The following is a 13,479-nucleotide window of genomic DNA, read 5'->3' on the forward strand; positions in this document are numbered from 1 at the left end:
TTCAAAAAAGTAGCTTAAACTTTGTCATGTTTATGATGATAAGTTTGACAAGTGACGTATATGAAGTATCGAAATAAATTTGTATGTATGCACTACTTAATGGACAGGTATCAATGACGAAACATGCTCATCACGAACAACTATGAATTATCTAAAATTTTAAAACAATTTTTTAGCATATTTAAAATTGTTAAGTTTTTTGCTTAAATTGCAATTTACATTAACGGATACGCTTGTATTTACTAGTTGTGAAGCCGTTTAAAATACTTGTAAACGGGAAAGATTTCTTCAATGAATTGTAATTTGTGGTAATGCACAATTATTTTTCATTGTTTAAAAAAAACTTGCTGTTATGTTATATAACACATATTTCTGATACTGTATATTTCATTTGAATAAATGGTTTTGTAGAATATAGAATAGATATTTGTAGATGTTGGTAGAATTACCAACCCATCACATTCATTGCGCCGCGTGAGGTTGATCCGACTTCTATGACAATAATAATCGTAAATATTCATAATCGATTTCACTCAACCCATTCCTACTGAATTGTCTAACTAATCTTAAAACGGACAAACTTTATCATTCGACAAAAATCTTGTGGCATTCGGAAAATTTGTGAATTAACAATGTCATTTTGACAGCGTCATATTTTGTTCAAGGAGGGAACGGAATCTGCACGGTTTTTTAATGTTGCCATTTTCATAATTTTTGAAATTCCAAGAAAATATGCATGATATGACATGTAAGTTAATTTTCTAATGTGTTTAGAAGCATCAATTTTAATAGTTAGGAATTACTACGAAAGATCTTGCTCACTGCCCTTAAAACTTGAACTGTCAATGTCAAAAAACTGCCAGAATATTTTCCTTCACTATAGCTTGTCATGTTTTTCTGTTAAGTGTATGTTTTACACATTTTCTGACAGAACTAAACACTTTAGCAGCACATCCTTCCGGCCTAGATAACTTTGTTGCTCTATATATAGAAGGTAGACAACATGTCAATTTGTCATAAAATATTGTTAGATATAGAATGCAAATATTTTTATAGACATCAATAATTTTAAATGTAAATCAGTGTATGCATGTTTCAAATATTCAAGGTGGAAGTATGTAATTTACACAGTAATGAGAATTCCTTTAATTATTAGAGTCAATTTTACACAAATCTAATTATTCCTTAATTAACTAACTCCATTTAAATATTTTCTAAGTTCGCTAGCAAATATTAATAGCATTTATTTGGAAAATATGCAGTTATTTAGGGAAGTTTTTATTGGTGTTATTAGAAATACATCTATATTATTTCTGATTTGTACATATTCAGATATTGGCTAATAGAAATTTGTTTGACAATATTATCATAGAGATTTGCTCTATTGAACATTTGACGACTATTAAATGTCACAAAACATTAATTATCTAGAGGCCTTCAAGATGTACAACAAGGCGTAACAAATATTAATATTTCTGTTGCAACAAGGCAATTTCATATTTCTGGCATGGAAACAAGGCATATTTCTGTTGCATCTTAAGTGAGTTTTCTATGTTTCGGAAACTTGGCGTATGTTTCTCTATCCATTCCTTTTGTTTCTTTAGTCAAAAATCTTACAATGTAATTTGGTATAAACATTACATTTACGTAAAAATTGGCTATCAATTCTCTCTGTATCTTTTTAGAGTAATTTTCCAGTTAATGTCTAAAAATTCCACCTTGTATATTAAAAGCCAAAAAGTTATACTGTACGAATAATTAAAAATGATTATAACTTTATTTAGTAATATAGTGTTGTATTGTTAAAATAAATAGCTTTATTTTAAATGAATCAAAATACGAATTTTGTAAATTAGACTCAAGCATATGTAAGCTGTTCATATTAAATTTGGATTCCTTCCAATTACGCTTTTGCGGCTGTGCATGAATGACATTTAGATAATAAAAAAAAAATACTTTTTGTTACTCTTTCATCTTAATTCCTCAAGCTTTCTACTTACAGTTATTTCCTACTACTTGTATTTTAAAAGAATATCTTTTAACAAAGATATGATATTTTTTTGAACTGTTTTCTGATCTCCTATTAAAGTCTAGTCGATTATAGCCAGTGCATATTCTGTAAACTTCAATTCTCCTTTTTATAAAAATTTAAAATTTTGTAGTAAAAGAATATCAGAAGCAATAATAATGTTATAAACTTCTTAAATACATATATTTAGTTGTTAAATTAATTTTTATTTAGTTAATAAATATTTTTTTAATTTGGATTTAATTAATTGTAAAGTTTTTCGATGTGAAATTCAATATAATACATTGATTATATTGAGTGCATACTATTTAAGTATTATACGTTTGCGCACATATACATACGTATGAGCATTTATATTTTTTGATTTAATTTGTAATTTATGAAAATAAAATTAATATTTTTTAAACTGTCGTTTCATTTTCAACTACTTCATCTTAACCCAAGATCATAACGACGGTTGCCTACTTCTTCGTTTCTCTTATCCCTATTTTCAAAGTTCTCCTGCAAAGTAAAAAATTACGGTTATAATTATACATATAAATATGTATTTTATTGTAATAAAAGTTGACAAACAAGGAAGCGGTCACCAAATTTCGCTAAAATAAGAAATGATAACGACAGACATCACGACTGCAGATGCATTGTCTAGCCTTAATCGAAATAGGAGAGGACGCACAGAAAGCGAAAATTTGTCTTCCACTGCGTATGATGACATAAAGTATGAATATGAACGTTAACACGGACTAAGAGAGTTTTAGAAATACTGCTAGAGACAAGGTAGACCACTACCATAGAAGTTAGCTATTTTAATCTTATTTAATTTTCATTGTGGTCAGTTAAATATGCGACTTATTCAAAATATCATACTCTCCAATATATTGGCTTAAGTTGCGGAATTTGTTAGGCAATAATTGTTCTCGAGTTTTTACGAAGTCGAATAATGACAAGAAGGAAATAGAGTATAAAGATTTAATTTATAGCCCTATAATAAGATCCTATATAACACTGTGAAGGAAAACATCGTGATGCAACCTGCACATATCTGAGAAGAAATTCAATGATATGTGTGAAGTCAACCAACCCGCACTTGGCCAGCGTGGTTGACTATGGCCTGGTCACCCCTAAATTGGGGTAGGCTCCGAGCCCCTCGGTGGGGACGTATAGTGAGCTAATGATGATGATGATATAACACTGAACATTGCTATTGGCAAAGAGATAAACAAAAATGTTAGTTATAGAGTTGACATTACTTGCACTTTCCTCCAAATCTTTTACTAATATTATAAACAAGATTTTACCCGCGACTCCGTCCGCGCGGAATAAAAAATAGAAAACGGGGTAAAAATTATCCTATGTCCGTTTCCTGATTCTAAGCTACCTCCCCATCAATTTTCAATCAAATCGATTCAGCCGTTCTTGAGTTATAAATAGTGTAACTAATACAACTTTCTTTTATATATATAAATATATAAAGGCGAATGTTTAGGTGGATGGATATTTGTTTGAAGGTATCTCCGGAACGGCTCGCGGAGTCTTGATGAAATTTGGCATAATTGTAGAACATCGTCTGGAAGAACACATTGGCTACTTAATAAGTTTTTTTTTAATTTCGCGCGGACTGTGTCTCGGGCGACTGTATATACTACTATGAAAAGTATTAAAGGAGACAACTGAAATTTTACCGGTGGTCTAATGTTAAATATCTTTGTTATACAGCATCTAGTTATTAACCTTAAATATATAGTATAAGTAAAATATTACATCAACCATTAAACAAATTCGTTTTCATTATTTTTAATTGGAATTGCAACGTTAAACTTATTAAAGTAGAAATAAATAATAATGTTATACATAAACGTAGCTTTCATGGTGGATACGTAGTCTAGGTCACAGGTTAACATTATTAACAGCGTGGGCAGGCGCCATCTTGAACATCTCTCGATCAATACATCCAACCTTTTCAATATAAATATAGAATGTTAGCAACCAGACATTGAATAGCGTTATAAGTGACGTGATGAAATATGATATTAAGATATTTATTAACCGAGACGTCCACCCATGAATATAATGGTTGCCTTTGGTTGCAGATTAAGTCGCTTTATCTGATCATCACGATTAAAAAAATTACAACAGATTAACATGTTCATCCGGAAAATAAATATGAAAGAGCGTTTAATGGAGTTTTTCTCTGTTAAAATATGAATTTTTGTTACTACGTTACTCTAGAACGGCTGTTGGAATAGACGCAGAGAATAATCTGGGATAACATAGGCTACTTTGAAAAATGTACGTTTCAACAACAAAACAACAACAAAATATGTTCATTGTTTTTAATTCTAGATTTATCAAGTTACTGGCAACAGGTAGTTATTATTCAATACAATTTGTTTTGGGTAAAGAGTAACAGGTGAATGGAAAGATGCCCAGTTACTTTCACTTTGGGTGTCGTAACATCTTAAACGTTTACTTCTTCAAATCTGTATCACCAATACGTTTTCTTTACTTGAACTTTTTAATCTATATATATAAAAGAAAGTCGTGTTAGTTACACTATTTATACCTCAAGAACGGCTGAATCGATTTGACTGAAAATTGGTGGGCAGGTAGCTTAGAACCAGGAAACGGACATAGGATAATTTTTACCCCGTTTTCTATTTTTTATTCCGCGCGGACGGAGTCGCGGGTAAAAGCTAGTTATTTATAAAATTGTAACTAACTAGCTCATTTAACAATTTAAAGTACTAAAGTTGTAGTTTTTGATTCTCATAATTATTGCTTAGTGTCTATGCAATACTATAAGTGTTGCTGATTTTAATGTTTCTTTTCTTCATGACATTCATTAAGTACTAGCTTTTGCCTGCGACTTCGTCCGTTCGGGATTAAAAAAATATTAGGTTTGCTCTTCCAGACAGATGTCTACATCTATACCAAATTTCATCCAATTACATCCAAACTTTCGCATTCACAATATTGTTAAGAAGTAAGATGTAATACTCTTATTCATGTTGGTATCGATTTTAAGAATGCCCAATTTATTAGACCACGCCCTGATTCTATTAATAGAGCACTCCAGTGTTATAAGGTAGTAGCTGTCCGCCCGCCCGTGAAGGAATAAAAAAAAAACAGGTTGTTTTTCCAGATAGTCTAAATCTATATCAAATTTCATAGAAAATACATGTAACTGTTCCAGACATACCTTCTAACATCTAAACTTTCGCATTAATTATTAAGATGTTAGTATCGATTTTAAGAATCCCCAATTTATTAAGACCACGCCCTGATTCTATTAATAGACGACTTCACTTTAATAAGGTACTAGCTGTCGCTCATGGCTTCGTCCTCGCAGAATTAAAATAAAACGTAATTAGTAGCCTATATGTTCTTCCAGACTATGTTCAACACCTATGAAAAGTTTCACGGTGATCCGTTGAGCCTTTTTGGATACCTTCTAACAAGCATCCACCTAAACTTTCGCATTTCGCACAAGCGTTGTATTTTTTTTTTGCAAAATACGTAGTAGTAGAAATAAAACAAGATATATGTGAATTAATTATATCATGTTTATTTAACCATCAACTTATGCTGTATTCTAAGTTACATCAAATTGTGTTATAATTTCTATATCAGAGGGTCAGAGCTATATCAGGGGAATCACACTATATTATTTTACGAACAACATCTTGAAATAGTTTAAAATTGTTACAGGACACATATATCTTAGTTAAGTAATTGTTTCACAACATTCAATTCTATTGACACAAAAATCTACTTTTTATGAATAAATGTGATAAATGCATGAATATTCTAAGCCATTTAATTTATGTCATATTAAAAACTATTTATCTCAAATGTCCATTACAATATAATATTAGGTAATAATAGATCATAGAATTATTAATTAATTTCTTTATATATAAAATCTATAATATCAAATAAATCCCCCCCCCCCCCATGAGAGATTAAAAAAATATATTTGTTATAAAAATGTCAATTAATTATATAAAAATTCATTATAATATAGCAAAGACATTGGCAGTGATCTCTCATGGGAACATTAGACATGTGTAAGCAAAAATCAGCTTTACATATTCTATAAAATTCATCGTCCATAAATATAAAATAATAAAAATACCAAAAAAAAAAACATATTTTTCTAATAATCAACTTATGAAAACTCCCAAAGGCCAAATATAAAAACATTTTGTAAACAAGAATACAGAGCGGTATTGAACTCTTAAGAAAATATTTTGATCAAACAAAAATGTCAATGTAAATAAATTAAAAGAAATCTATAAATATTTCATATTTTAACAGAACTTATGCTCGTACTAGATACTTTACATTAAAATAGGTACATCGAGTTAATGAAATATTTCACTAAGAGAAGCAAAGTACTCGCAATATCATTACCGGCTTACAAGTTGCCACACGACATTCAGATACACATACAACTATGGGGATGTGTCCTCTCACATAACGGTTACATAGTTAATTCATCATCAGAGTCAAAAATTTGGGAGGTAAGAGTTTATTGATTTACAGGAAGTCCATGAGGACCTTCATGATATCTCTGGGTTCGGAGCAAGTGGCACAGGTTCGCCGGTGCGATGCTGTTGCGGTTACATCGAACCACAAAAGCGTATGCTAGCGACGCGCTCCAAACTCGATGGCATCATCCTCGGTGATGTCTCCATGCCGCCACAGGTTGAGGCGCGAGGTCTTGGCGTGTTCCTGAGCAGCACGGTACTCGCTCATCAGCGCGGCCAGGCGCGGCTCGCGGGTGTACTCCATCAGCACCAGACCCTCCCTGATCAGGTTCTGCAACACACACAAGTACATACACTTTATATCACCACCAGCTAGCATATATAACATCCACATTCAAAGTAGAACCTCGATAAGTTGAAAATTGGATCATTCACAAAATGTCAATTAAAATATTAACTCACTAGAAACCTTTTGGATACAATTTCCTTCATTATATAAAAAAGATGTACTTTAAAACCGTTTTATTTAAATCTTACTTTTATATACATAATAGTATATCAAAACAAAATCACATCCTTTTTAAGAAAAATAACTTTGCAAATTCATAAATTTTTCAACTTCTCTTTTTTCAACTTAAAGAAGTTTTACTTATATAATTTAAATTAATAATAAATATCTAGCATAATTTAAAGTAGCTATTGAAGGAATTGGAACTGACAATATCATACACTCACAAAATCTTGGCTTGAATTAGAAGTAATGTAATTTCTTATAAGAAATTATGCTATCCATTCCCTTCCTTTCCCTAATCTAATCTGGTAAAACATATATAATTGATTTTTGTGAATGTTGATTTAGTGGATATGTAAATCAATAAATTCCTATATATTAAGTATGGTTTAAATTTGGGGACATCCATTTGTATGTTAGAGCGCAAGCAGATACTACACAATTTAACATCTCAAATGCAAAATTGTTACCTCAAATCCTCGAAAAGTCTGTTGTAGGAAAGGACTACAAATATTTTAATGGCATGTTAGTTATGAACATACAAATGTTACGATGAAAAAAACAATAATCAAAAACATTAATCCAGTTTGTTATAAAATGGACCATGAAAACACTCATCATCATAATAGTTCTCAGCTTTTATCTCTTAGTTCTGTATTTATTCACTTTTTTGTCATAGTTTCACTTATTCCCTAGTTCAAGTTATATAAAAACCTTTATGTGTCTAACTAAAATTTCACACTACATTCGCATTTAATTTAGGATTGTCATGGCAGGATAAATTTGAAAGGAATATTAGAAAAGAATGAAATGAAGTGTTCTGTGCCAACACACCATGTCATGAATACAGAGGATGGATGGACATATAACATTGGATGTATATTTTTCCTAAAATGGAAATATGGGTGGGGAATTTTAAGTTAAGAGGTCAGTATACCTTTCCAATGTCACAGTTGGTTGCAGCGTCGACAAGGGTGACCGCTGGTGGTGTGCCGCGGGACTCGATGTTGAGGAGCAGCTTCTTGTTGAGAGTGTCGGCACAGAAGGCACGCACTGCCTCGCGAAGGTCATCAGCGTCAGTTGGTAACTTGATGCAACTCAGCACGTACTCACTTACGTACGGCGGCTCGATGTCCAGGCTCGGCGGCATCGGGGCCAGCCGGGTGAAGTCTAGTATCTGATAGACAAATTATTAGTGTTAATTACAAAGTTGAATATTACTACTTTGTCAACTTATTTGATCTCAACTATTAAAATTATTTAACTATACATAATTTTTGTATTTACCTCTCTGTTTCCATAATCAATGTAGAAGATATGAGCATATCCGTCTTCAGTGACCTTTTCAATTTTTGCTCTGTACCAATTGTCGTCGGCTGTGAAGCGCGCCGCGCACATGTATCCCTTCCGCGGTACAAACGAGCCAGGCATCGGGCTGCTGCAATTTTTAAAATCATGGTGCATCCTTTCCATCAATGCCTCCAGCTTAGGTATAAGATCAATATTCTGGACATAGAAGTTGCCATCGGGCTTAACAACAGTGACAATAACTTTGTCGTACTTGACAACGCGTTCCATTATTGGGGCGTTTTTCTCCCTTTCGACTTCTCGGTCTACTTCAATGAAATCTCTCCAAAGTCCGATGCGCTTCATCTTAGCGTTCTCTTCTGCTGTCTTAATAGCTCGCGCGTATTCCGAGGACTCAGCGGCGTGATGCATGGTGGCAAGGCCATGCTCAACCAGAGAGACCGACATGTTCTCGTTTTCGATCCAAAGCCAGCCGATGAAACTGCCGGCCTTGTCCATGTCCTCAATGGTGACATGTACATCGCGCTGGAGGCATTTTTCCTTGGTAAATTGTAGAGCTTCTTCGCCATACGGCTCAGCAATTTGCATAGGACCTCCGCCAGCAGTCGGGCGAGCGCCTCGAGGGCAGACAACCCCGGCCAGTAAAAATGTAACAAGTACAGACTCTTTGGGAATGTACAAGCGAAGTCTGGAGCCGCTGGCGACGAACTCTACAACAGCTTCGGTTTTCTGAATTCTCTTGAGGAAAGGTAAGAATTTCCTTGCTTTAGCAGGATCACCGCTGGTATCTTGGACGCGATGAGTGGGAATATCTTTCTTGGCATGTAATCCAATGGCTGCCTTTTGAGCCTTCAATTCAGATTCCAGTAGTTTGTCATAGTGGGAGCTTCTCTGGTCATTATCATTTCTGTATCTTACTACAGTTGCATATCCCTTGCTTACTAAAGCTTCTGCAATGTTACTGTTGAACAAATATAAGTTTTATTCAATTAAGGCATTTATTGAAAACCAAAAATATATATATAAATATGAAAGTATACTTACGTTCCTCCAGCCATGACAGTGCAGCATGTCTTAGCTGGGTAGGTGTCTTTAGCTGGCTGAATGTAGTCAACAGTCACACTCACTTTCTTGCCAATGAGCTTCTTTCTCAAGAATTCTCGTGCTTCATACATCCAAGGAATTTCATACAAAGGTTTGAATCCTTTTGGCCTAGGTGACTGCTTTCCTTCTTCATCAGGACCATTGTTCCTTAAAAAATTTAAAATAATTACAAAATAGTTTTTAGCCATTTAAATACTATAAGTGGGTGTCTGTTACTTTGCTTACTTTTCACGAGGTGGTCTGATGCTGGCCAAAAATATCTTCTTATATGTACCATTGGATAATTTGATCATAAGAGCATCTCCATTCACAATTTCCAACACTACTCCGGTGAACTCTTTGTCTTTAGGTGAAATAATAGGGGCATTAGATGTGTAATTAGTCCAAATGCGGGTTTTCGATTCCTTTGCTACTTTCTCAGCAGCTCTCAGTGTAGCAGCACCTAAACAATTACAAATAAATTAACACATTATTTATATAATGAGCAATGTTAAAAAAACATGTTGATGATACATACCAGATTTCATAACTGCCAGGGACCAATCGACGCACTTTGCGAATCCTTGTTTGAGCAGAGCTTCAGCGATGTTTCCCGCAGGGTGTAAGATGGTTCCCACGAAATATGCATTGTTAACTGATTCAAGAATAACTTCAACATCCTGTTGCAGCAATTTAGACTCCACAAAATATCTCGCTTCTTCAGCATATGGCTCTGATTCTCCGTCTTGCTTAATTGCAGGACACTACAAGATATTTTTATTGTTTAATGAATAACTCATTAGAAAAGACAATTTCATTTATTTTTGAGATATAATTATTATAAACTCACTCTAATTCCAGACATCATCAAGCTAATGGTGTAGTAATCAGGCAGTAATGTCAATCTCACTGTAGATCCATCACGTACGTATTCCATAATCGCCTTGATGGGCTGGCCATTATGTTTGTTCACGAATTGTTTGGGATTATCAATAGTCCACTTAATGTCCCTAACGTGTTTCTAAAAAAAAAAGTTAATTCAATAAGACTATCCACCAGATTATCATGAAAAGTTACAACAAGAGTACACATTTTTTAAATGTCTTTGTTTTTTTAATGACAATTTTAAGATAATACATCAATTTACTCGTAGAATTCACCAACCTGGATATCAGTGCCCCAAAGACCCTTGCCTTGTGCTCTAGCGGCATCTTCGATTTCAACTAGTTTTTTCATAGGTGGAAAATTTCTGCTGCTATCTCTTATTTTCACCAATCCTTCTGCCAGCAAGGATTCTATGACATTTTCATCTTTTGTTGGATCTTTTCCTATCCAAATGGAACCATACTCTCTTGTTGCATTCGGGGGTTTTTCTGCAGTGAATGTGACTACTTTGCCTACTAATTTTTTTCGTAGAAATTCACGAGCTTCCCACCCAAAAGGTTCATCCTTTGTTTCAGTATTGCTACAATATAAGCATTTTTTAAATATTTATTTAATTCATCAATTTTACAATATTATACAAATAACTTTGCAAAACTGAAAACACTCCAATAATTTTGTAAGAAAAGAAAGTTGTTAGTTACTTCACTACAATAATTGTCCACCTCATTTTTGTTCTTTAGATAATTTAGGTTGGTACAATTACATCTAGTTTTTATAGCAACATGTTATTATTGATTTTTTTTTTTAAAGTGAAATGCCAAGTTTAATATTGACAATTGCTTTATAGTTTCTACTTATACATGTCTTAGAATTAGGTTTATTTCTCTATTAAAGCAATAATTAAACAATAAAGGAAAGTTAAATAATGAAAACCTGTTAAAAATGTCAATAAAGGAAAAAAACCTAACATAAAATTTGCATATTCATTAGAAAATTTAATGTCATTATAAATATGCTTTAAAGGAATGAAGTGTTGTTGCTCCAAATAAAAACTCCACTATTTAGCCTTTTATAAATTGTAATTAAAGTATTTTTTACTTGTATTTTTTCTTTTTAGTAGTATTTTTGCACATTCCATGTCAGTTATATTATATTTTTTTTTAATATGAAACAACATTTGAAGAATAAACATTATGAATTTATAAATCCAAGTAAAATATCAGATTTTTTTATTTCTTTGCCCATAATAAAGATGTAAGTCATGGAAAATTGTAAGACAATATTTATTTTTATTATAATTCACAATTTGACAATATTATTATAATTAATAAGTATCGTAATAATTTAGATTATTTTTGCATTAAAATGCATTTTTTATTTATTTATGTATGGTATGCTTGCAGCCATTAGGAATTACTTGAATTTACGATAATAATGTAATACAATGAGCAACAAAGCAATTTAGAACATAAACTATAATTTGTTTATTCATTGGAAAATGTTATAACTAATTTCATTTGCTCCATCTGCCTTATTTTCAATAAGATAGCCATTAAATCATAGTTTAAATTATTATTAATATTTAGTAAGAAGTCTTGATGCAATTTTGTTTTATATTTTTACACAAATGATTAATGTCAGGAAAATGAATGGAGCTACAGGCACAGCAATGAGAAATACGCTTCAGAGGTTCTTGCATATTGAATACATGAATGCGGATAAAGTGACAATGTGATGTTGTAAATACAACAGTACATATGACTGGCAGAATCAGATTGACCCATTCTATGAAAAGTCTTATATCATCTTTATCTAAGTGATGTAACTCTTTGTCAATGATCAAACAGGTTTAAATGAATAGACATCCAAAAGAAAACTGGTATTACTGCTTTTGTGGTGTTGCAGAAAGTTTAATGATTACATAGAAAACTGACATATTTTGTCAGAATATCTTAAATAAGGTCAATGAATTGCAAATTAGATTCGCTAGATATAAAAGTAAGAGTATTGCAATTTGAAGAAAAGATCAAATTTCTTGTAACAATTGACAAACTTTCATTGTAGCCCTTCTTGGCATATTATTTTTCATAAATGCCATGCTGGCACAACTATATACAATATATTTTACATTTATCTAAAATTATAATTATTTTTGTTGAATACCACTGATGCTTTTGCTATTCATAATCAAAATGGCTTCCTAGCAGCACAATATCTTGCAAAGCTGCTGCAATTGTTGTGAAAACAATGTAAGAAACATTGAAGAGACTCAAGCTCAATGCATTTGGCGCTCAGCATTGCATAATTATATTTCAAGTCAAAATGTGGCCATTAGCAAAATCAATAAAAAATTCAGTTTTAGGTAAAGGTTTCAATAATAAATGTAAATGTTTCAGCATAATGAGCGCTAAATGCTTCTGACGCTAGGCCACGCCTCAACCTGGAAATCTATCATAAAAAGAGACCATCACCAAGAAAAAGATCTTGTTATTTCATGTTACATACATAAGTACAACAGTAATACATAAATGCATAGAAAATCAACCAAAATACTGCACATCAAAGCATAAGCGACTTACTTGTTGACTGTCTTTTGTCGCGCGAGTTTGGGCGCTGTAATGCCCGACAGCGCGATGACTTTTTCTGGAGGCGGCCCACCTTGCGGCTGCCCTCTTATTATCACGGTATCACCGGATAATACCTGCAAATCGAAACGAAATGTTAGAAAAACATTTCACATTCACCAATATGTTGAAAAGTTTGAGAGCCACAATACTGTTCCCACAAATGGATGTCCTAAAAATACATTTAATAGAAACAAATAAATGGAAATGGAAAAATAACAATGGTTAAATCAAAGAGACAGAGAAAGAAAAAATCAATTATTTGTAAAAAAAAATAGCTAACATATGCTCAAAGCCTGAACACAGTGCCAACGGGGCAATGTGGGACTGGGAGATCGGCACGAGGCATTACGGTATCCATCACAGCGCACTTAATATAAAAATTAATAATTATAACAAACTTGTATTACCATTTTGGCAATTCCAATCTTATAAGCTGGTGCTGGAGCACTCATCTTGACTAAATTATTGAACCAAATGAAGAACTGAAAAGATAGCCACTATTACTGACGAGCAAACTAATAAGACTGGCGAAACGTGGCGTGTGGC

General features: G+C 32.7%; 1 protein-coding gene across 1 annotated transcript; it reads right to left on the minus strand.

Moving 5' to 3' along the window:
• Positions 1 to 6,346: 6,346 nt before the first annotated feature.
• On the minus strand, positions 6,347 to 13,479 carry LOC106720022 (staphylococcal nuclease domain-containing protein 1). Its single transcript, XM_014514559.2, has 10 exons — positions 13,341 to 13,479; positions 12,886 to 13,007; positions 10,586 to 10,886; positions 10,272 to 10,442; positions 9,960 to 10,185; positions 9,668 to 9,884; positions 9,383 to 9,589; positions 8,318 to 9,299; positions 7,968 to 8,207; positions 6,347 to 6,850 (listed from the first exon to the last, which is right to left on the minus strand). Exons 1-10 carry the CDS (start codon positions 13,383 to 13,385, stop codon positions 6,677 to 6,679), a joined length of 2,685 nt encoding a protein of 894 aa, XP_014370045.2. The 5' UTR covers positions 13,386 to 13,479; the 3' UTR covers positions 6,347 to 6,676.

This window comes from Papilio machaon, chromosome Z (assembly GCF_912999745.1).
Source record: "Papilio machaon chromosome Z, ilPapMach1.1, whole genome shotgun sequence".
NCBI lineage: Eukaryota > Metazoa > Arthropoda > Insecta > Lepidoptera > Papilionidae > Papilio > Papilio machaon.